This window comes from Ascaphus truei, chromosome 3 (genome assembly GCF_040206685.1).
Source record: "Ascaphus truei isolate aAscTru1 chromosome 3, aAscTru1.hap1, whole genome shotgun sequence".
Lineage (NCBI taxonomy): Eukaryota > Metazoa > Chordata > Amphibia > Anura > Ascaphidae > Ascaphus > Ascaphus truei.
Window position 1 is genome coordinate 352,009,256 of NC_134485.1, and position 24,827 is coordinate 352,034,082.

Genomic DNA, 24,827 nt, shown 5'->3' on the forward strand with positions numbered 1-24,827 from the left:
AAACTTGGGCTCTCGGCTGCTTTTCAGAGAACAAAATGTCCACTAATAATTTTGGGCACTATAATTATTTAATTTAATATTGTGAATAGTATATGCAGTTTGCACAAACTAGCAGTAGCTATTTTGTTAAGTCGTTTGATACATTCGGGACAATTTCACAAACGCAACTTTTCTTATTGGTATAATTCAGATGAAATCAGAACTTGCCTCAGGATGGTTTCCTTAATGAGCTTTCGATGTTATGCTATTTAATAGTTATTTATGACTGTATAAAATAGAAATATCCAATTTCTTATGTCACACACTAACTGAGATGTGGAACTAGTGGGAAGTGCTGTGCTGCTGCAGTTATGCCAAGTGCCTACATCTCCCAAGCACAGTATAGTCAAACTGAGCAGACAGTCAGCAACTCTCCACAGACAGTCAGCAACTCTCCACAGACAGTCAGCAACTCTCCACAGACAGTCAGCAACTCTCCACAGACAGTCAGCAACTCTCCACAGACAGTCAGCAACTCTCCACAGACAGTCAGCAACTCTCCACAGACAGTCAGCAACTCTCCACAGACAAGTGACTAAAGGGCAAAGAGCTGCAGCGTCTGACCAATCAGAGTCAGGGGGCGGTGTCGGCTGCACAGGGGCAGTCGCCCACGTGTTTAAATGCCCAGGATTTAGAGCTGCCTGAAACTTTTAGAGAAGCAGCTAACGTGTTGAGAGATCCGGAGTTGCACAAGGATCGAGAGGAGCATACAACCGTGGCCTGGGCACACCAGCATGGCTCTGAAAGTTTGCATCGTTGGCTCTGGCAACTGGTCAGTATTTCATTTTAAGGCGATTCATATGTAGATATTGCAATTGGCACAGGTGCTCTGAGTTGGCAAAATCGGGTCACAAGCTGACAGCTGTCTGCAGGGTATTAAGAAAGTCACAGGCGCTTCAGGGCGGATAGGAGTGTTAGTCACTGTGTTAGTATTAAGCACTGAGGTTAAGATACTTGGTGTGTTTAAGCACAGATCGTGGGGTCTGTTTGGCACAGCTACCAGTGAAAGGGAATACTGGTTTAAAGCAGCCGAGAGGGTGTGGAATTTGTGGTAGCTTAGCTGTCCATAGAAGAGCCTCTGATTTACTGAACTTATAGAGAAATGCCTTTTGTTTATTGTTCATTCAACGTCACGTGATCTTTCTCCAATGGCCACTAATGTAAATGTTGAGCTTTGGTTACACCCACCATGCTTCATGACTTGACTACCACCCTATATCCAGTACTGCTGATTTTGACTAGCACTTGCAGCCTAGCCTGCCTCTCCTGCTCTGCACTGTATGCAGCCTGCACTCTGCTCTACTTCACCCCGCCCCCTATACCGTGCCCAGTACTTCTGACTGACCTTATCGCCTAGTAACCTAATCTACTGCTCATTCTTCTAACCTATAACCTGCACTACTGATCTGGTCACTTAGGTACCGGTTTGCTGATTGTATAACTTCTGTGAAGCTGCCAGAAAGTAGCAGTGCTGTGCTTCACTGCAGGAAGGGGATATTTATTTTCTGCATGGTAATGAATCTCTTCAGACATTACTTTAAAAGGGTCGAGGGCTTTGTAATGCTAACAGTTTTAAGTGTATTGTCTATAAAATATAGTGGAAATAAGGATTAAATAAAAAGAACTAGAAATGACTCACTGTTCAGTGTTGCTATGTTTTGTAATACCTTTTAACTCTGTGACAAATGGGTCATGTTTGCTGTAAATATGTAATGCAAACACATGGAGAGTCCTGAACTAATGCCAGAGACCTGTTTAAGGACTTACATCTGGGTGAGGGATGCATTTTTGCCCAAATCTGACATTTAATCTGATTTTAAAGTTATTCTGTAAACCTGGTGGGCTGAGATTTGCAATGAGTTTTTAATTTTCTGTCTGCTCCCTTGTGCCTGATTTTTGAACACTGTCCAGTAAGTTTTTTTTTTTTTATTTATTATTATTTTTTTATTTTTATATATATACACACACACACACACACACACACACACACACACACACACACACACACACACACACACACACACAATTAAAGCAGGAGGTCTCTGGAAATTAATTTCAGCTCCGGGGGACTCCCTGCTTCCGGAGATGCATACTGTCCATAGTGGATGCCGGCAGCAGTGTATTTGAAAAGTGCCCCTACACACTTGGGCTGGGCGCACTCTGCCTACTACCCGACGTTGCGTACGCGCATCCATGGTTGCGCGCCTTTGTCTGGGCAATGTGTGAACATCCCCAGCAGACTGAACCGATAGTAGGTGGGACAGGGGAAGACGTCATCCTCCTTTTTAGAAAAAAAGATGGATCTTTCATTCATTGGCTGGCGAGGTACACGTGACGCTGCTGCTGCACGAAATCACAAATTCCGTTGTCTCCCTGAGTTGCAGCAGCGTCAACGCTGTACTTCGCCGCTGGGAGTAGTTTTATGTCTGAAAACTCCCATTACCAAACATGAGTGACGACGTGCGCCCGTCGTGTAGCTAGCAGAGTGAGCCGGTCCTTAGCTGTGGCGGCCGCCTCATTGCTGCCGCCCTCCTCCTGAAGCGCAGCGTCAAATGATGCCGCGGATGTCACCAATGTGACGTCGCACGACGAGACGCCGTGTGACGTCTCTGGTGTTATTTGACACTGCGGTTCAGGAGGAGGAGGAGGGCGGTAGGTAAGGAGGCGGCTGCAACCGCTAAGTGACCTCCCATCAGGCCCTATAGGCCCGAGCGTGTGGCAAAAGTATATGTGGGTGGACATTGAACCCCCTCCCAAAAAAAATGTTTTGTCGCCCTAGACCTGGGCCTAATTGGAAATTTGGCACTGAGTGCCGGTAGTCACTCTAGGGTTCACATTAAGGCTCCTGGGACCTGTGGGCCAATAGGAAGCCATTACGTCACCCGGTGCAGCTTCTTATTGGCCCATGTAATGTGGGAGCGGTAAACTGCAGCAAACGTCCCCCATTCGGCGGTAAGTATCTAGGAAAATGAACAAAATTGTTTTAAAAGAAGCAGCCTGGATTGCTCCTTTAAGCTAAAAACATGGCGTTACTCCCTAATATTACACCTTGGGTATTTTTTCTATACTCATACCCCTCTCCCCCCACAATTCTCTGTATTGCTGTTTGTTTTTATAATGTGTTCTACCAACTGTAGCTCGCACGCCTGATATGCGTTGCTGCTCAGCACGCACTGCGCTTATACCCTGAACGTCATTGTACAAATGCACTGCTGCTCCATTGTATACATAGCACTGCCTCTGACACAGCATTGTGTACCTTTTTTGTGCTCGGTAATCCATGCCTTTGAACCCTGCCTGTCATCTGTGTTACCACAGGGGATCGGCCATCGCCAAGAACGTGGGTGAGAATGCAGCTGGCCTCCCCCAGTTTGACAGTGTGGTGAAGATGTGGGTCTTTGAGGAAGTGGTCTCAGGGAGGAAACTAACAGAGATCATAAATTCAGAGCACGAGAATGTCAAATACCTCCCAGGACACAAACTCCCAACCAATGTGGTAAGTGGAAGGGGCACCAGGTCTTATGATGGTCCTTTCACCTTCAAAAACAACATGGGATCTGCTGAAGATGTGAAGCTGTATAAACCCTTTTTTGGGTGATAATTCACTCCTCAGCATGTTGCCTATGCTGCTTTAAAGCTTTGCAGCCGAAGTGGAGGTCGTCAATACTAAGGCAGAGTACTTCTACTTGGTTCATAACATTGTGTGCTGAATTGAATGATTACTGCTTAAGTGCTCTCTTCTCATGCAAATAGAGACTTGCTGAGTTCCATCACTGGATATGAAGGCAGTCTTACAAGATTATCAAAACTAGCAAGGGCATTTGATTGCTCACTAATGCAACATGATCTTTGACCTAGCTACACAAACGAGAATAAACTCACTCAGTGGGGGGGGGGTGTTACACCAAGGATGGGGTGGAACTAGTCAACCTAGGGCCCACGGAGAGAGTGTGTAGGAATGGGGGGCTTTAGACATGCTAAACAGACTGCACATATGGTATTTCCGCCCATGCTCCAAGGGGTGAATAATAAACTGAATGTAAAGAGAAAATGGACTAGAATATTAGTAGATTGTTCTTATCAAGATCACCTTAATAGTAAAACACACTTATACTAAAGGGAAAGGTTAACATATATTTTCAAAAGAGGGTGTTGTACTAGTTGGAACATTTCTGCAGCAATAAAAATGGCCACCTCGATGCGCCTTCCAATTTATATCACTAGGAATTTGTTCTTGTATGCTGCACCAGGAGGGCTCATATATGCTCTAGTCACGGCTCTGCTACAAAAACAATTACAATTAATTGTATCAAGTTATAGGAAAAACAACTTGTGAAAAATCCTGACCATGCTAATTAAAAATCCAGCCCATGGGGCAGCCAGTTACATAAAGCAGTAACAAAGTAACTATATGTCTTTGGTAGTGGTACCTATAGGACATATAAGTACCACTACCATTCAATAATAACGAGTTGTCACACTTGTTTAGTGGAACCGCAGTAATAAGTAGCTAGTTGTCATTTTGTTTCATAGCTGCTACAAGAAACAGCAACAAATCGGTAGCTAGCTGTAATGATCTTTTTATATAAATATGGCATTGCAACCTCTGAATGGTTAAATATGTTATTTGTCAATTCAATGAAGTGTTAACCCAGGGGTGCGCAATCTTTCCCTGCTGCGCTTCCCTCCCTGCTCACGCCCCCCTCCCTTACCTTGTTTCTGTCTCTGTGTCAAATGACGCCGCGCTGTCGCGTTGCCATGGCGATGCGTCGCCGAAGGTAAGTGAAGTTGCAGAGGCCTCACGCAATCCCCCGGCATTAATTTAAAAGTCTTGGGGGGAAGAGCAGGGGGCATCTGCAACCGCCGCACCCCCCCCCCTGAACAATCTTGCGCCTCACTGTGTTAATCCACAGTTGCTCAAGAAACCAATAACTATTTTGCTAGCTGGATGGAAAACCGTTGGTTTGTGGCTAGTTCTAGTTGTCCTATGTAGCTACTAGATGCATATAGTGTTGCAACCTCATGCTGAAGTTGTATTTGTGCATTTTGAGATACTTAGTAACAGTTGTTTGAGAACGATTCCTAATTTGCTTAGCTGTCACTTCATGCTGCATAGACCCTACTCTTTATAAGAACAGAGGTAGAAAAAGAAGTGAAGGTCCCTAGTCAGAACTCCTCAACTACTTCTAAATCCGTTTCTATAGCATCACTAGTCGCAATGTAAACTGAGCACACTTTAGCGTTCTGATTGGCTAGTTGAAGTCATGCAGCTCTGAACAAAGGCGTAAATGCATGAATGAGTGATGAAGCTAAAAGTGACCTGGGTTCTTCTTCAGTGCTTCTTTTGTTTGTTAATCCTTTTTCAGTGTTGACGTGTGATGGTACTGAGTGGTACAGAAAACTACTACTTTTTTCTGGTTCCCAAAGCTTTTTAGAGAATAAAATGACTGATTTTCAAAGGAAAATCTACTTTTAATGTTTTTATAGCATTGACCAGGGATGGCGAACTCCAGTCCTCAAAGGCCACCAACAGGCCAGGTTTTCATGATATCCCTGCTTCAGCACAGGTGGCTCAATCAGTGGCTCTGTAAGAATGATTGAGCCACCTATGCTGAGGCAGGGATATCGTGAAAATCTGGCCCTTGAGGACTGGAGTTGGCCACCCCTGGCATAGATGGACCTTGTGGAAATTGGCTCATATATATTCAATGCAGTTTGATAAATGTCCTTCTATATTTTTTGCGGGCCGTTTCTGTCTCTCGTTAGGTGGCTGTCCCAGACTTGCTCGAAGCTGCAGCAGGAGCAGATATTCTGATCTTCGTTGTTCCCCATCAGTTTATCGGCAAATTGTGTGAGCAGCTGAAATCTAACATGAAGAAAGAGGCATTCGGAGTGTCTCTCATAAAGGTGGGACCGACAACTGGGTGGGAATACTGCCAGTGATGAGACCTCACAAACACTGCTTTACACACCGCTTCAGTCCCACAAAGGGTCCCAGAGACTGTGATCCAATATGTTTAAGTAAGATTAGATAACTGCTCTTTGGGGGGGGCAAGTCAGCCACAGTATTTTAAAAATATGTTTGAAAGCTTTTTCCATTGTTGTCATCTAGATCAGGGGCTCTGTATAGGGGTATATTTGTGAAGTCACTTAGATAACATAATCAGCTGTATGCCACACTACATTGACATACCTTCAATAGATACAACACAGCCAGTGACTCTGGGATTGTGCGATGATACAAAAGTATTTTAAAGAACCTCTACCAATTGATTTCAAAGTGGGTTTTTTTGGGGGGAGGGGAGTTGGGGAATTAAACCTTAGTACCACTACTTACTAATTACATTGCAAAAATATTTCCCCTCACCCCACACATATGCACACTGGTGCTTTCTGACTCTCCAAGCCTATCCCTTAATCAGATGTGCACATCTTCACCAACCATTGTTTGTCTTGTCCAATTACACTCCCAAACTATAAATCGTGTAATATAGTGCGTGCACGTCATTTACATTTTGCTGTGTCCATGCCTGACGTTCTATACTTCGGCCGCGCGCACGGCAGTGAGCGTTGAGCCGGCAGATCGGGGGAAAGACCTGAAAAGTATATTTTCGTGCTGCTGCCGTTGCACATCACGCTCTTTAGCCAATCACAGTGAGGCTGCAATACAGATTGAGAAAAACTAGCTGAATTGCGCGTAGGTTCGCTCCTGTGTTTCCATTAAAATTACAACTATTTGAATAATTTAAAGTTTTAAAAAACACATAATACACTTTAAATGTTTTTTTTTTTGTTTTTTTTAAACGCCACCGCTTACAACTATATAAACGAAATGCGCGCGCCACATGCATGCGCAATGCCAAAAAGGTGTTTAATAAGCGACAAGAGCCAAAGTTTCGGCCGAGAGCCCTCCCCTTGACATAGGCTGATTCATACGGCTAAAACATTGGATCTTCTGGCTCATTAAACACCTTTTGAAGTGAAACTTTTTTGCTGGCGCCTAAAGGGTTTTCATCTGAAAAAATTCTTGCCTGGTAACGAAAAACCATAAGGCGAGTGACGTCACGGTACTAATGGGCGTGCGCCCATGCGCACAAAAACAGCATTCTAGGCTGCATGGACCACACTAAACTTGCATGCACACAAGGAGTTGTGAGCCGCAGCGCGCATGCGCAGAAGTCAATTGTCACCCCCACACATGCGCAATACAGCCGATCCTGTGCCCCGGCTCCCCCGAAATCTCCTGTTTGGCCGGGAGATGCGACGGGGGCTGGCCATGTCCCCACACCTCCGTCGGGGGGAGTAGAGAGTGGGCTGCTCCGGCAGAATCATCGCGCATGTGCACAACCTAATAGGTACAGCCCCCATTCTCTCGCATGCGCAGAAGGCACCGGCGCACCAGCAGCATTACACAGAGACCACACACACACACTGACAGACACAGAGGCACACATACACACTGACTGGCACACACACACACACACACACACAATGACTCACACACACTAACTGACACACACACACACACACTGACTCAAACATACACACTCTGGCACCCTGACACACACACACACACCGACACCAAAAGGAATTCAGTTACTATAAATATTGACTTGCAAATAGCTAAAACACGCGTTCTAAGTCAAACTTTTTTGCATTTTGGCATTGAAATTGTATCTTGATTTTTAATTAAAAACATCACCATCACAAATACAATTTCTGTGACAAAAGACAAAGAAGTTTCACTTAAAATGCACGTGATCGGCACACACACTCTTTTTTTTTTTTATTATTTGGAAGTCCATGTGTCTGTACTTCTCTCATACCCGCTGCTGTATCGCTGGGACTATTGGATACCCCACTTAATATGGAGCCCCGGTGGTTACGTTCAACTTGATTCTCCTTTGCACAGTGCCCACATTACTCTATATTCATGTATTTCCTGCTCCATACTTGCACAACACATTCTGTATATCCCTGCTTTCAATGAATAAAACGTGCATCTTGGATCAAGTGCAGTGTGGACATCCGTTGTTGGCAGCGCAGTGATCTGTGGACATGGTCCTTTTCAGGGAGTAGATGAGGGGCCTGATGGGCTGCGTCTGATCTCTGACATCATTCGGGAGAAGTTGGGAATCCAGATGAGTGTCCTGATGGGCGCAAACATTGCCAATGAAGTGGCTGATGGGAAATTCTGCGAGACCACAATTGGTAAGAGACAATCCGCTTTGCGGAAGAACCACAGATGGATGGACACACATCACAGACAGACCCAGGGCCCTGCTAGTGACTGCTCTCCCAGGGCTTGCTGAGGAATGACTTTATAAAACATTTGACTCCTTTCTCTTAGGCTGTAAAAACAAAGTGCACGGGCAAATCCTGAAGGAGTTGTTCCAAACACGAAATTTCCGTATCACTGTGGTGGAAGAGGCTGATACAGTGGAATTATGTGGAGCACTGAAGGTAAGAGACTACTTTAAAGTGTTCATTTGCGGCAGTTCCACGTAGCAAACAAAATTATTGTACACAACGTGCCAACGTACTTACCTTCTTTAAGCAAATGGTATCACCATTTAAAATGTAAAAAAAAAAAAAGATTTCCCCCCCCCCCCCCTTTATAAATTAAGAATATTTCTTTTTAATGGGACTTTAGGCGGCACCTGACAATGGTTTCCAACACCATGGGATCTCCCCCGTCTTCTCACAGCGTGTAAGAGAAGGGATGGGCAGTAACACCGTGACACCACACAAGAAATAACAGCTAAACATGTTTGCAAAATAGGTTTATTGAAAATAAAATAAGGGTCTGATTAAACATAAAGGGATCAGACACCCACCCTGTCATTGTTACGTGTTGGGCTCGTATGGGCTGCAGGGTATTCTGTGTCTGAGTTATCGGTTCAGTTGGGGGGTGGAGGGGTTGAGATTGATGATATTGTTGACTTCGGTTGAGTGTTGTTTGGACAATTCCTGTTGTTGGTTTTGTGTACAGGAAAGGTTTGGTATATAGTTAACGTTTAGAAAAGTGGTTACACTTTATTTCTCTGGGCATCAGGCATGAGAAACATAGTGTAAGCTCATCTGGGCAGGAACTGTGTCTGTCTCAATTCTATGTGCTACGTACCAGGCACTATACTGTAACTGAAGCGCTTTGAGTCCCATTGGGAGAAAAGCACTATATTAAATAACTATTATTATATGACGTTTTCATCTCATTGGTATAATCTAGGTTTATGTTTTGAGATTAGCAATGGATTTATGTGTTGGATTTATGGGTTAAATACCAGTGAGAAGATGAGATTTAATAAAAACTAATGCTATTACTAGATTTCACACAATCTCAGTCCACATCCCTGTATCCACATCCCTGTATGTCTAAATAATGTATAAACAGATGTCTATATTATATATGTAATGAATATCATAATGTTATGTAGCCAGGTCACCTGATGGCTACTATTCTGCCCTGTACTGGCAGTAAGCCCTGGTACAATCAGGTTGCCAGTAGTTGATATGGGGGTTTGCTCCCCGGGGTGCTGCACTTGTGTGACAGCGAGAGGCGGTGACATCAGGCCTGGGCATGACCAATCATGAGACAGACCTGGTGCCCTCCTCCTGGTTGTACTTAAGGGCAGGGCCGCCCCAAAATCGGAAGTGCCTCTACCCACTTGAGAGGGGCAGGTCACACAGCCAAGAGTCTGACTATTGGGCCGACTCTGGTCCTCTTCCCTCCGGGGAGAGTGAATGTGTACCATGCCTCTGTTAGAGGAGCGGGGAAGAGCTGGGACTGTTGCAGGTGCCCTTGGCCTGTAGTGAAGGTCCAGGGACCAACCTTCAGTGGTAGCTGAGAGACTGCATCGGGCAGAACTCTGCCTTGGTACTGTGCTGTACAGTGAGGACAATAAACCATTCCTGTTGTTATACCTCGTGCCTGGTGTGTGACCTTACTGGAGGGAGAGGTAATCGTTCTACTGTGGGAGATCACCTTCAGTTCCCTGGAGCCTACGACAGATGGAGGCGCTGAACTGATAAAAAATATGTAGGGTATGACTCAGCCCTCCTGTTACCAGCAGGTATCATGCACCACATACGTAGTAATGGCCAAATCTCCCACCTGTTAGGGGAAACACAGTTACATGTAATAATCATTTTGAATTGTTGAATTAAAACAATAAAGCAAATAAATAAAACTATAGGGTCTTGAAGAGCCACAAAGAAGAGATCTATTGCATATTTAAAGGGGCAGTCTCTCCTAGAACAAAGGTGAACTAAGAACAGTGGCATGTTTAATATCTAAATTTAAGCTGACTGAAGTTTTTTGAAAAATGGACAAATATAAGACTGTTTGTCAGTGCTCAAAGCTGCAGGTGAATTGTTCTTTCTACTCTGTTCTTTGTTTGCAAACTACTCATGAAGCCATCATTATTCAAACAGATAAACATCAGTAACTGATTAGTTTGTATGCAGTGTTCTGGGGAAATGCTAAATACATTAATTTGTCAGAAGCCACAAGTAAGGCAGCTACTTTTAAGGTGGTTGAATCTGTCTAAGAAAGCCAATTACAATGATAAATTGTTTGGAAATCTTTCTTGTTGGCTCATTAAAATGTATCCCAACTTGCAACTAATATGTAGGTGTTGGGTACCTGCTTTGTTTGCTGCAGCGATGGTGGTGGCTTAAGATAATAGACTCTGTTGTCAGGGATGCACTGACCTGTGGGCAAGACAAGATCACAAGCTATAATGGTGCAATCCCACGTAGTGTTTGTAAAGAATCCAACCATTTCTGTGCAAGAAGTTTTCCCAGAACATGAGCATGTGACTGCGACACGTCAATAGTGACACAAACTAAAGTGACGCCCTCAATGGACCAGTAAACGTGATCTCTCACAATAAAATGAGCCGTAATCACTTCCCGCTCCGTGAACGTCATATGGGCCGGCTCACGTGATATTCAGGAAACATCATAAGGGCACCCGAAGTGTTAATAGAGTGATTGGCCTCCCTACACAAATGTAACCATGCTAAGGTTTGTCTGCTTTCATTATTGGGGAAATTTGTTACAAGTTGAATTTCTAAGGCTGAGTCCCCGGTGGTCACGGCGGTGAGTGCGCCACACGCCACAGCACAGCCCTCTATGGGGCAGGCCCCAGTGGCCGTGTGTGTGCGGGTGCGCAAAGCGCTGTGACACATACACTGGCAGGGAAGACAAGAATTTTGTCTTCCCATGCCGTGACGCGGTCACGTTGTCGGCGCGCAGCCAATGGCAGGGCAGATATGCCCCATCATGGCTCTGCCCCCACGCGCTCCCCTACAGACCGCTGATCGCGGCTGCAGACTCTGCACGCACCGCCATGCCGCCAGGCGCGCGTGCCGCAGGGAGGACTGGGGCTATAGCCTAAGGGGCCTCTGAATTTGGAAGGGTTTGTCAATCAAGTGTTTGTTTTACTCATCCCTCACTGTCCTTATCAGAGAGCCAGTAAGGGTGAGGGAAAAGAGAGCCATGAGGGAATGGGGAGAGACGGGTGGCTTTGGCTGTACAAGCACTTGCTGGACACTCAGTGACATCAGACAAAAGGCAGTATCCAGAGGAGATGAATACCCTCCTAAGTTTGAAATCACCATGTTAACAAACTAGCTTTAAAAAACGCAAAAGTACTTTTAGATGTCCGATTTGAGTAAAAAGAGGCATCAAATCACCTAAATGTAATCGCTTAAACATGTCAATGGCATTAACCTACTTTGGCCATAGGAGGGATTTCCTCTAAAATATATTGGTTTGTGGTCTTGTCCTGTTCACAGAAGGTCGGCAGCTTTTTTTTGTTTTGCTTATTTACATCCCAACGTCTTGGCAGAATTTTCCTGTTAGTCCAATAAAATATATCATGACCAGCAACGATTCCAGACACACATTACTAGAACCCACAAATAGTCACCCTAACATTCACATATTACTCTCAGACACACAGGGTTGCCCCCAGAAGTGTATTTGGGCACCCCTCTAAACCACATGGACTCTGCGTTTAGTGCCGCCTCTCTTGTGTAAAGTACTGTATCTCTAATCCGTATGTGCGCGTCCCTCACCGGTGCTTACCTCACTTGCCCTTCTTCCTCGGTCTCTCTTCACCTTTGCTGAGCTCTTACATGTAGGAGAGGAGACGCTCACTATCTGTGCTGCTTCCTCACGCATCTTCTCTCCAAGTGGTCCAGAAGGAAAAGGTGAGGATCAGGTTCTTTCACCCCCATGTAGAGGCCCAGCTCCTTACCTCTCTGACTAGTCCTCCCCTGTGATCAGTGGAATCAGCAATAAGGTTGTGCATGTGTTCATCCATAGATTCTGATGGTTTGGGACAGGAGGGGGCAACTCCATTCCTCAAAGGCCTCAAACAGGTCAGGTTTTCAGGATATCCCTGCTTAGCATAGGTGGCTCAATCATAATTAACTTGAGTCACTGATTGAGCCACCTGTGCTGAAGCAAGGATATCCTGGACAGCTGACCTGTTGATGGCCCTTGAGGACTGGAGTTGGCCACCTCTGGTTTAGGTGATGCTGATGTGCATTGTAGCCGTGGCATTGAAACACACAGAATTCAGGGAGCGTTGTGCTTCTCTCTTGCTTCTCAGAACATTGTTGCAGTCGGAGCTGGTTTCTGTGATGGGCTTGGTTTTGGCGATAACACAAAAGCAGCCGTTATCCGGCTGGGGCTAATGGAGATGATCGCCTTCACCAAACTGTTCTGTGCCGGACCTGTTACATCCGCCACCTTCCTGGAGAGCTGCGGTGTCGCTGACCTGATCACAACATGTTACGGTGGCCGGAACAGGAAAGTCGGCGAAGCTTTCGCCAAGACGGGAAAAGTAAGAAGCAGAGATTAATGTGTGTGTCGTGAAGAAGGGAGCCTTGTGGGACTCACGTCGAAAATGAAAGGAGCCATGTATCCCTTTTTTCAACGAATGTCTTTATTAAGCTGGGTAAATGCGTGTACGTTTCCACCAAGGTTGTGTTTGGCCAACCCAAAATGTAACAAACTGGAAATGCCAATTTATTTGGCGTTTCATCTCATAAGCAAGATTTTCATGAAATCACAAATCATATACCAAATATTGGCACATGGCATTACCCCATATGTTGTCATATGTTCTATCGGATGATCCTGGAACTGTTTCTCATCTGATTTCTGATGAATTTGGCATTTCCAAAGTGACTGCATATGAGGTTGACGCACACCTCTTCTCTGCCATAGATGGTTTTATCTTCATGTTTATGGGGTTATAGTGAATGAGTCTTTCTAGTTGAGCGGAATGTGAGATGAAAGCTCAGGAAGACTAACGAGTTAAATCGCTTAAGCAATGTTGTTTAAAAACGATCTTGAATATGGTTAAGACTAAAATGATGCTGCCTTAAAAAGACAATATATGGGAATGTGTCCAAATGCACTTCTTATCTTCACGGAGACCTGTTTCCCCCCCTCCCCCCTCCCCTTCCCGTGTTGGAGAGAGCAAAGTTTGTCTGTAAATGTAAAGGGGGAACTTCTTGTTCTAGTCCATAGAGCAGCTGGAGAAGGAGATGCTGAATGGGCAGAAACTGCAAGGACCACAAACCTCAGCCGAACTTAATCATATCCTCAAGAGCAAGAACATAGTGGAGAAGTAAGTGTAATTTTGATCAACTTGTGTACCGTAGCTGGCCAACTCCAGTCCGCAAGGGCCACCAACAGGTCAGGTTTTCAGGAGTCAGAATAACTGAGCCACTGATTGAGCCACCTGTGCTGAAGCTATCCTTAAAACCTGACCTGTTGGTGACTCTTGAGGACTGGAGTTGGCCACTCCTGTTGTAGAGGGGGGGGGAGCTGAGATGGAAACTAATATTTAAAGTCCATCCCTCACCACTGCAGCTAGAAATGTCTTTCACATAATATATACATTGTCTTAAAGGTGCAGTCCCATCAAAAAGGACCTATTTTGAAGATGAGTTTAATTGTAATCCCTTAAAGCAGATTACAACTTGATTTTGATTTATTTTTATCAAGCTGATTTTATTAAAATTTTAAATGTCCAAATGCCTGCACTAAAGTGTTCACATGGCAACCGCTGCTGTTTAATCTCCGTTGCTCCCACCCCACTAGGTGGCACAGAAGTCCAGTGATGTCACAAAGTGGGAGTGGCTTGGCGCTTTTGGGTTTAGGACTACAACACTGGTAGAAAATCAGTGAGCAGGGAAAACAGACAGACACCATGCGAACTAGTATGGGGAAGCACATCTTTCAAAATAAGAGCACCTTTAGGCTGCGCTCATAGTGCCGGCGACAGCGATGCGACGTCGCGTCAAAACAAATGTATTGCCGGCGTCGCTTGTGCTTATAGTAAGCGCGACAGCTTGGTCGCGATCGCTGGAAGTCATCTCAATTAGATTTTTCCAGCGACCGCAGCCTGACGTCGCCGGCACTATAAGCGCAGCCTTAAACATGTATAAGCAATTGCTGTCATTACAGTGCAGGGGATATGTTGCCATCAGCTAAGAACTGATAATGACCATTCCCAGAGCATGTTATCCAGGCCCAGTATCTATGCTAAAAGTACCTATATTTTTGCTCTGCCCCTAGTAATGATGCATCATTATTTGACTACATTAATATAAAGTAGTTTGTAAAAATGTTTATTAAGACTAGTTTCTGTCCATTTTCTTCTTCCTTCGCCCAGTAACGTGTAAGTGTGTGATAGTACAGACTGACTTCTTCCTCAAACACACTTCCATCCCGTAGTCAGAACACACTTGTTTCGGTCTACAAAGTTCATGTACATGCTACATTGATGGACAAGCCTCCATGTTGGTTTTAATAAAAGGCATCACTTGCCTACGCTGCGGCTAAATTGGCCAGCAGGAGTTTAGTAGGGCCGGGACTTCCAGTGGAAGAGGCCGCATGTGGCGGGCGGGTGTGAGGAGGAGCGTGCAGGGGAGCAGAGGCCTAAACTAGCAACTGTCAGCGGAAGTCTTCCACATGGTTTCCACATCCACAGCTGACGGGGTCTGCTCTCCTTTTTTTCAATCCCAGGGGGGGCACCGCTCACTGGTAGCTGGCTCTTAATGTGGTAACAGCAGGGGAGGGCTTCAGCTAAGCTTTAATGGTGTCAAAAGACCAAAGTTTGTGCTATTCGGGGTGTGTGACTGTTTCCGACTGTCCGTGTCAGAATCTCTGTGCACCGGTCATTGTGTCTGTCTCTGTTTGTGTGTCTTTGTCAATAAATCTATGTCTATTGCTGTCTGTCAGTGTATCATACTGTGTTGCAAACCTCTGGCTGTCACAGTATCTAACCCAGCCTGTTGGTGTGTCCGTGTGTGTCTGTGTGTGTGTATTTGCACCTGTCACTAGTGTAAACATGTAACAAATATAATACCCAGGCAGACTGAGTGTTTCCTTGTGATTCTTATACATATGTTGCATGTTTAGGTCCACATATGATACATGTAATGTGCACAGCTGGACTGCATCAAGCACACACTTGGTGTCTATACAGGACTCTGTATCACTCATACATGACATGTTTAAATATAAAGGTCTCTTGTGTCACACACAGTTTGTGTATGTGGGCCCCTGTGTTTGACATGTATTCTATCTGTACATATACGAGTCCTTGTGTTGTTCACACATGTAGTTTGAATATGCCTGAGTAGCACACACTGGTGCAATGGATGTTGCTGTGTTTTTACACATGCGTGTTATTTGTACGTATGGACCTCTGCATTACTTTGTATGCAAAGGCTTGGAGAGCAGAGTCAGGTGACCCGTCAGGGACAGCCGGGATGGGGATGACAGTGACAGTGTTGCAATAAATGTGCCTCCTCCCTTTCCACTTATGTTCTCTACTTCTCTGTCTCCCTCACCAGGTTCCCGCTCTTTACTGCCGTGTATCAGACTTGCTACGAGGGAAAACCTGTCACAGAATTCATTACATGCCTCCAGAATCACCCCGAACACATGTAAACAGGCTGTGAACTGTTACCTCTTAATCTCACCGTCTACTTTGCCTCTCTTTTTTTAAATCTTCTCTGGCCCACGTCTCTACATGTATGTTTGAATATATAGATTGTATATATGCCCAAACATACTTTGCACCCAGCGTTTGTGATTGTATTGCTCACTTCGTGGCCTTGGGGTGTTGGAGATCAGGATTTTAGGTGCCCCGATGCACGGGCCTTTGTAGACTTTGTGTAAGCATGGCAGGTGCTGAGCAGTACACTTTGATCCGGCTAGATATTTGCTTTGGTAATTTTACAATAGGGTTTCTGATACGTTTTTATTGCAGTTTTACAGCTGCTAATAATCTCCTCCTCGTCACAGCCTTTGCCTTAACCCTTTCAGAGTCAGAAGCCTGCAACACAACATTGGGGAGCCTGGGATAGATTTACTAAAGTGCAAATATAAGTCATCCTTTTAATTGTTCTTACCCCTGGGTATCATGGCAGAGGAGCAGGTCTCTGCTGTAAAAGTGATACTAAGAGATTCTTTTTAATTCTGCGTCAATGTAGTCACATCATTTGCAACTATTTTGCTCCATGTGCTTGAACTTGCACTTTGTGGAGAACACACGGCATGGATCAGAGAGGAATAAGGCCGCGCTTATAGTCCTTGCTACAGCGACGCGACGTCATCCGTCGCCATTGTAGCAGCGATTTATGCTTATAGTGTTAGAGACAAGAGACGGCGACCGGGGTGGCGGGGACGTGGCCGCGAGCGGTTCACCCTCATTGGCTGAATCGCTCACATGGCTCTGACGTCAGGCTGCGGTGGCTGAAAAATCAATTTTCATTGACTTCCAGCGATCGCGACCAATCCGTCTCGCCGCTCCTACTATAGGCGCGCGCGATGGATTCAATACAGGCAGTCCTCGGTTATCCGACACAATGCGTTACTCAAAATGGCGTTGGATAGTGAAACGTCTTAAAGCGAAACACGTTTTCCCATAGGAACACTGTTTAAATGAAAGGTTCCGTTCCTGAAGGCATTTTTAACACTAAAATACACCAAATATTTTATGCAGACAATAAGATATGCAGCACACACATAAATTATATAGTGTATATACTGTATTTATATATATATATATATATATATATATATATATATATATATATATATATATATATATATATATATAACATAAAATATAATAATATATTAGATAGTATAATATTATATAATATATATATATATATTATATACACATAAACAACTTTGCAAAGCGTTGTAAGAGCATTGGATAAGCCGTTTTGGCGTTGTAAAAATGAACATAGGTATGCGTTGCATAGCGTTGGATAAGCCATTCGTTGTAAAGCGAAGCGCTGTAAAACGAGGACTGCCTGTATATTTGTTTTGACACAGCGTCGCCGGGACTATACGCGCGGCCTTAAGGAATACATCAAATGCTGGATTTCTCTGCTCCTTTTTGTCCCACGTTCTCAATGTACAGTAATAACACTCCTCCAGGTCCGAGGTGCTATGACAAACATACCACACCTGATTATCCAGCTCGCGGCTGCAAGCGCAACATTGTGGAAGAAATTGCTACGTGTGAACAGGCCTTTGCCTGAGGGGCCACCAATGTAATGTCAAGTCCCCTCTGGCACTGGTAAACACAGCCGGATACAGGATACAGGTTAGTTTGCCCTTCCAGTGCCAGAGGCCTGCAATACAATACTTTGCATGTGTACCTTGGTGCTAAAGGCAGCCCCGTTGCTTTTATTAGTCATTTTAAACTACATAGTATTGGTCGTCGTTTTGTTTCTGCTCCTTTACCTTGAGGCAACTTGAAGAAACATGTTCTCTGGGGTCATGTGTCCCCACGACGCGTGCCGCGACCAGCAGGAAAATGTCAGCGCTCTCATTCTCGGCACGGTGAGAAGCCGAGGGTAAAAGTATCTCATTTTTTTGTAAAATTGGGTAATAAATGATTGTGACCTTTATTACTCTGCTGGTGTGGTATTTTGTTACTGAGTGTACGTGTGGGAGTTTGCTGTGAAACCTGTTATTGTGTTGCTTATATTGTCACTGGGCACCAGGTGTGAGTGCTGTGCATGCTATACACTTTGCTGGGATTGAACAAGGCCTCGATAACAATAAAGCCTGGCAGGAGTTTAGTTCTTCTCAAATGCTCACTGTCTGAGGGGTCATTCAAAGACTAGACATGCCTGGGATGTACTTCTGGATTACTGCTTCCTCCATGGTATAAACACACAACCCTGCAAGCTCAAAACCTCAACAGTATAATACATTGTGAAGAATACATTCCATGTATACAGGCTCGGGCTCCTGAAATAGGGGAGAGGAGGGCTGCCTGCTGAGGTGGTGCAGCTTAAAATAGGCTTGGACCTGTCGGAAACCCATAAAGGGCAGGGATCACCTCTCTTTTTTTTTTTTTTAATTATTATTTAAAGGTCCAAACCCATTTAAGACCCAATATCACAGGTTAAATCGTGTTTGTTTTTTAAAGGCATCGAACGCGAAGTAAATGTGCTTTTAAATCCATGTTTCAGTCTGAACATTCTCCTTTGTTTTCAGCTCCTATGAGTTTCCCACCGGTGATAAGGTAAGCAGATATATGGATATCTCACCCTGTGTGAGGGCCTCTTCTAATGATAAGGCAGATATAGTAACTTTATTTCATACAATGGGACTCAAAGCGCGTCACAATTACAGTACAGCGCCCGGTACGCAGCACATGGGATTGTTACAGGCACTGTCCCGGCCCAGATGAGCTTACAATCTCTGTTTTTGGTGCCTGAGGCTCAGGGAGATAAAGTGACTTGCTCAAGGTCACAAAGAGCTGACACAGGTTCCCATGATTCAAACTCAGCCTCATTGTTTTCAGTCAGTGTCTGTACTCACCTCCCCTCCCCTTCAGATCTAGCTTCTCCGAGCCCTGAACTTCTGTTTGCAATATGTACAAACATTGCTAGTATACATTTAACCAAAAATAGTTTCAAAATGACTTGCAGACATATCTGTCTGATTGTTACAGAGATGAATCACTTCGTTTTAACCTATCAAACATACCACTACCATTGGTTCACTTTGGTCCTGTTTGAGACTGCACCTTTAAAAAAGTAGCACTTCCTAGAATGAAAGGGAACTCGCACGGGGGCATATTTAATAGGTTACATGTCGATTTTTCTATTTTATGGTGGGACCAGTATAACTAAATGTGAAGACATTTTTTTAAATTTGTAGCATTGCCATAGTAAACAAGTATTTTGTTTTTTATTTCTGATGTACTTTGGCGATATTTCTGTTTGACGGTACTGAATGCTAGAGGTGAATTCCTGTTTTTATTTGCAACTCTTTCCAAAGTAATTATAAAGCCATCATAAACCAAACAGATAAACTTCAGTAGCTGATATGCTTGAAATCAGCAGACCTAGAGAATAGCAAAATATTCATTTTTAACAGGCTGCAAATAAATAAAACCCCGGGGAATGGTGGCGGAATCTTTCTAAGGAAGCCAATTACTCCAATAAGTTTAAAAACATATTGTTTGACCTGCTATGTGGGACTGCCCCTTTAAATGCTCCTGTTTAGTTGCAGAATAATGGGGAGGACTCTCTCTTGTCTGAGACTTGAGCTGGAGTCGAGGAAGGAGTGAGCAGGATTGGCTGCCACAGGCGCTGTGCGAGTGTGAGTGCACTCGGGTACGGAAAGTGAGCAGTGTGACATGGTATGCTTGTATGTGACAATTGTTTCTGCTGTGCAGACTGTGACATGGCAGTCACAGGGGCTAAATCACAAAATGGTATAAGTACCATGAACTGTAAGCAGGTTTTGTTCAACGAGCCTGTCACGTGGTGCAGTTATTAATGGTTCATTAATAAGGTCTACACAGCACAGACACAGAGTGCGGTCACAATCTGCAGAACACTACTCCACACATCCAGCGTCCCATCACATTCCTCTGCTGCAGAGCGGAACAATGCAGGAGTGCGGCCACTCTGACGCCTGCAGCATAGTGACCTAACAGCTGTGTAACTCCTGCAGTGCTGGAGAGGGTAGCAATGCACTGAGAGCGCTGTGCCACCTCAGCAATACCTGGTACACTAATCACTAAACATGCACACTGAAGTGACTGTTATATAAATGAGTGGGGGTTTAACGTTTGTGACTGTGCGGGCCAACTCGGCCTATTTTCAGGGTGACCCCCTGATATTTAGCTACATAGATGTATTGTTTCCTCAACACCATGAAAGTTTGGGAACTACCCAACTCCCTCCATCAGGTCCCCGATCGCATTGTCACCTGCTGCGTGTTGTCTATAACAGAGCAGCATGTTATTTATAGAATGTTTTACCAGCAAGTAATACAATGAGAGTTACTGTACCTGTTGTGTTGGAGTTTGTCCTGGGCACAGAGGTATAGGCATGTGGTGTCAGGATCCCTCTCAGTAATACAAGAGAGTGTATGTTATGCACAATGTGTGTTTTTCACATTACTTCAGCTTCAGCAGTGTGTGTGTTGTGAAGTTCAGACCCACATTAACGTACGCAATGGGACCGGAGCATGTATGTAAAGCGAAAATGTACTTAAAGTGAAGCACTCCCTTTTCCAACTTATCGATGCATGTACTGTACTGCAATCACCATACACGTGCATAAGTGATGTAAATAACGCATTTGTAACAGGCTCTATAGTCTCCCCGCTTGTGCACAGCTTCGGTACAGGTAGGGAGCCGGTATTGCTGTTCAGGACGTGCAGACAGGCGCATGCGCGAGCTGCCGTTTGCCTATTGGGCGATATGTACTTACTCGCGAGTGTACTTAAAGTGAGTGTCCTTAAACCGGGGTATGCCTGTATGGTTTTTTTGCCACACAAGATTAGGCACATCGTGCTGGATGTGTGTTCTCTGCGCTCTAAAACAAGTGTGCGTTTGTTGTGCAGAGTTTGACGTCTGTAGCACGAGTACGTGTGTGTTGTGTTTGAGGTAAGTAGAGTTTAAAAAAAATACATTTTCTTAAACAACGAGGCAAAGCTTTTTAGGTTTGTTTTAAGAAGATTGAAGCAATCTTTATGCTGTAACAAACATGGAGAGGAAGACTAAAACAAACCAACTTTTCTTAAACAAAAGTTATTGAGATTCTGAGTTTGTAAATAAAAAAGTAGTGATACAGGCAAGATTTGACCACTACGTTTTCTGTGTTAAACTCTAATAGCAGCGTGGGTGTTATACAGGGTTATGTCTTGCAGCGGGCGTGTTATACAGGGTTATGTCTTACAGCAGGCGTGTTATACAGGGTTATGTCTTGCAGCGTGTGTGTTATACATGGTTATATCTTGCAGTGTGCATGTTATACAGGATTATGTCTTGCAGCCTATAACACCACAGCCTGTGTGTTATACAGTGTTATGTCTTGCCGCCTGTGTTTTATACAGGGTTATTATGTCTTTTTGCAGCGTGCGTGTTATACAGGGTTATGCCTTGCAGCCTGTGTGTTATACAGGGTTATGTCTTGCAGCCTTTGTTTTATACAGGGTTATTATGTCTTTTTGCAGCGTGCGTGTTATACAGGGGTATGCCTTGCAGCATGTGTGTTATACAGGGTTATGCCTTGCAGCCTGTGTGGTATACAGGGTTCTGCCTTGCAGCCTGTGTGGTATACAGGGTTATGCCTTGCAGCCTGTGTGTTATACAGGGTTCTGCCTTGCAGCCTGTGTGTTATACAGGGTTATGTCTTTCAGCTTGTATGTTATACAGGGTATGCCTTTTCAGCGTGCGTGTTATACAGGGTTATGTCTTGCAGCCTGTAACACCGCAGCATGTGGTTCACCCTGTGTGTGCAGACTCTGACCTTTCCAGGGACTGTAGCTCCCTTCCCCCGCAACAGGGAGAAGGAACCTAATCTGCTGACAGAGCAGGGAGATGGGAAGGTTTTCTGAACTAAATGTCAGTGCCCTGATAACCTTTAGCCAACTAAATAGACACAAAGCCCCAGCACTTTCATCCCTGCACTTGTGACAAGGCCTTAGTCACCTTAATGTGGAGTCTGCTGTAGCTGCACAGATCTGTATCTCTGGGTGTGTGTAACACCTTCTCTTCCCATGACAGCCAGTCCCTCACTCGTATGGCCTCATTGGGGAGCGTTGGCTGCATCTTACAAGATGTATCGAATATGCATAGCAGGAATAGTGCCGGGATCACAGGTCTCAGTGGTTACTAAATAAGGATGGTCCGCAGGCTCTGAATATTGACCTTTTGATACAGGGGCAGATTTAAAGGTGCAGTCCCACTGCCTCCTTCCCAAATAACTCATTTTCTGTATTCGTCCTGATCGGATATTTCTTCGTGATGTTCCAGTTGTTTTCCATGCCGGGAGCAAAATGTTTACACTACATGATGTCCACCATTGTCATTTTTTAAACATCTGCTTGACGGATCAGACTTCAGCCCTGCAATTGCGATATCCCTGTAACATGGCTGCTATCACATATTCTCTCCTAACACCATAACACAGGGGAGCTGAACTCCAGGCCTCAAGCCCACCCAACAGGACAGGTTTTCAGGATATCACAGCTGCGGCACAGGTGGCTCAGTCAAAGACAGAGCCTCTGATTGAGCAACCTGTGCTGAAGCAAGGACTGATTGAGCAACCTGTGCTGAAACCGGGATATCCTGAAAACCAGACCTGTTTGGGTGGTGGGGGGGGGGCTGAAATCAAAGGTTAGTCGAGGTACGTGAGCCGGGTCTGGTAACGTTAAGACAATAGGAAAGCGCGTTGCATGTACTCAGCATGAACTGAAACTTTGCTCGGCAACTTCCTACTAACAGGGCTGTCCTTTTAAAGGAAGTTGCAAGGAGCACAAATGGATGATCCAGCCACAGAGAGCGAGCAAGAGCAAAATCCCGAACTGGAGTATGAAAACCCGGAAAGGGTTTTGCCAAACCTCAGAGAGAGCTGTTCTTGCCCTTTCCAATTTTGTTTCTATTTTTAAAATCGGATGTTTCCCTCAGGAGATATAAGCGTTTGAAATATTAAGTATCAAGCAGGTTAAAATTGTTTCCCCCCCCCACCCCCCAACAGCCCAATGCACAAACTGTAAGATTAAACCCTGACAACCAATTAGATATTACCTAGCTACTAACAAAAAAAAGGACAAATGGGCATTGCATATTCTGGTATGTTGTGTTTTTCACAGTACTGTTTTCAAACATAAATTTGCTAAACTATTGACACATATTTAATGAGATTTTAAATATACTGGGAAATGTCTTAGGCTGAGTCCATGGTGACTCCAGCCGTGCGGAGGCGCGCTGAAGCTGAGGAAAAGCGGGTGCTTTCCCTGGCCTTAGTTCGCGCGCCGTCCGGGGGGGGGGGGGGTGGCGGGGCAGTGACGTCACGGAGCTGGTTCGCCCTCATTGTGCGAACCGCTCACGTGACCGGCCCTGCGCTCCCGTGAGCGCCGAAACGAAAAAAAATTTAAGAGCTATGCCTCCGCACGCCTGCGGAAGCGTGCGCGAGCCCCTGCTAAAGCCGCTCTCATTGCGGCTGCAGGGGCTCACTGACAAGCGTCAGCGCGCCTCAGCACGGCGCTGATCATGGACTCAGCCTAACAGGGGTGAGTGCCTTCGCCCACTTTTAGGATATTTTATCCTGCAAGGTTGAAAATGTCCAGCCAGTGCCTCAGCAAATAAGAAAATACAGCAGGGGCGTTTATATCTATTCTACAAGCCGTGCACTGCCTGCACGCCCTCTTCTTGGACACGTCCTTCTAAACGTTTATATATCTATGTAATGCTACACTGAAATGTGCTCCATAACCTCCAACTAAAAAGCTGTATAGGTTACTGCCCTCTGGTGGCTAAAAATATACAGCACAAGCAGGTGACGTACTTTTGACCCCATATAGCCATGAGCCATGAGCCGACTTGTACTGTGAAAGCTGCAATCTCATAAGCATTCAGCCATATAACAACTCCTCTACCTTTTCCCCCCAACTTGCTTCACAATTAGAGATGTATTTCATATAAAGCACACCTGCCTACTAATAGAGTTGCCAGGTGGCTTCTCCAAAAATACTGGGCACAATGGTGAAAGGTGCGACGCACACGAAAAGTCAATGGGGAGGTATGTTATTTAGAAATGATCAGGCTGTTATGTCTTTTTTTCCCTAAATTTCACTCCATGTTTGCACCAATTTGCACCATTTCATATTCTATTTCGTTAAAAAAAACAAATCTGGGGAGGGGTTTGGGGATTGAGCGTCCTCCCAGAATTTTTTATGAAATAGAATATGAAATGGTGCAAACTTGGAGTGAAATTGAGAAAAATTATATAATGGTCTGTTAATTTCTAAATAACATACCTGCTGTCATACTGTACATGGCGAGCAATACTGATCTTACTGCTCCTCCCACAAATTCCAAGATTGTTGCAGCCCCCTCATCCTCTCACCGCCCCATATTCTCTCAACTCCCCCTCATTCTCCCTTCCACTAATCCTCATCCTCCCTTTATCCTTTCCTCCCATATCATCATCATCATCATCTCACACCACCACTACTAGTCTATTACTACTACTCCTCATCTCACACCACCACCTTCCTCATCTCATACAACCATCCTCTTCATCCTCTTCTCACACCACCATCTCCTCATCCTCCTCGCACCACCACTACTAGTCTATTACTACTACTCCTCATCTCACACCACCACCTTCCTCATCTCATACAACCATCCTCTTCATCCTCTTCTCACACCACCATCTCCTCATCCTCCTCGCACCACCACTACTAGTCTACTATTACTACTC

General features: G+C 44.8%; 1 protein-coding gene across 1 annotated transcript; it reads left to right on the forward strand.

Moving 5' to 3' along the window:
- The first annotated feature begins 656 nt into the window (after positions 1-656).
- Positions 657-17,999, forward strand: GPD1 (glycerol-3-phosphate dehydrogenase 1). Its single transcript, XM_075591909.1, has 8 exons — positions 657-811; positions 3,358-3,535; positions 5,806-5,946; positions 8,112-8,250; positions 8,390-8,502; positions 12,662-12,895; positions 13,581-13,687; positions 15,924-17,999. Exons 1-8 carry the CDS (start codon positions 774-776, stop codon positions 16,018-16,020), a joined length of 1,047 nt encoding a protein of 348 aa, XP_075448024.1. The 5' UTR covers positions 657-773; the 3' UTR covers positions 16,021-17,999.
- The last annotated feature ends 6,828 nt before the right edge of the window (positions 18,000-24,827 follow it).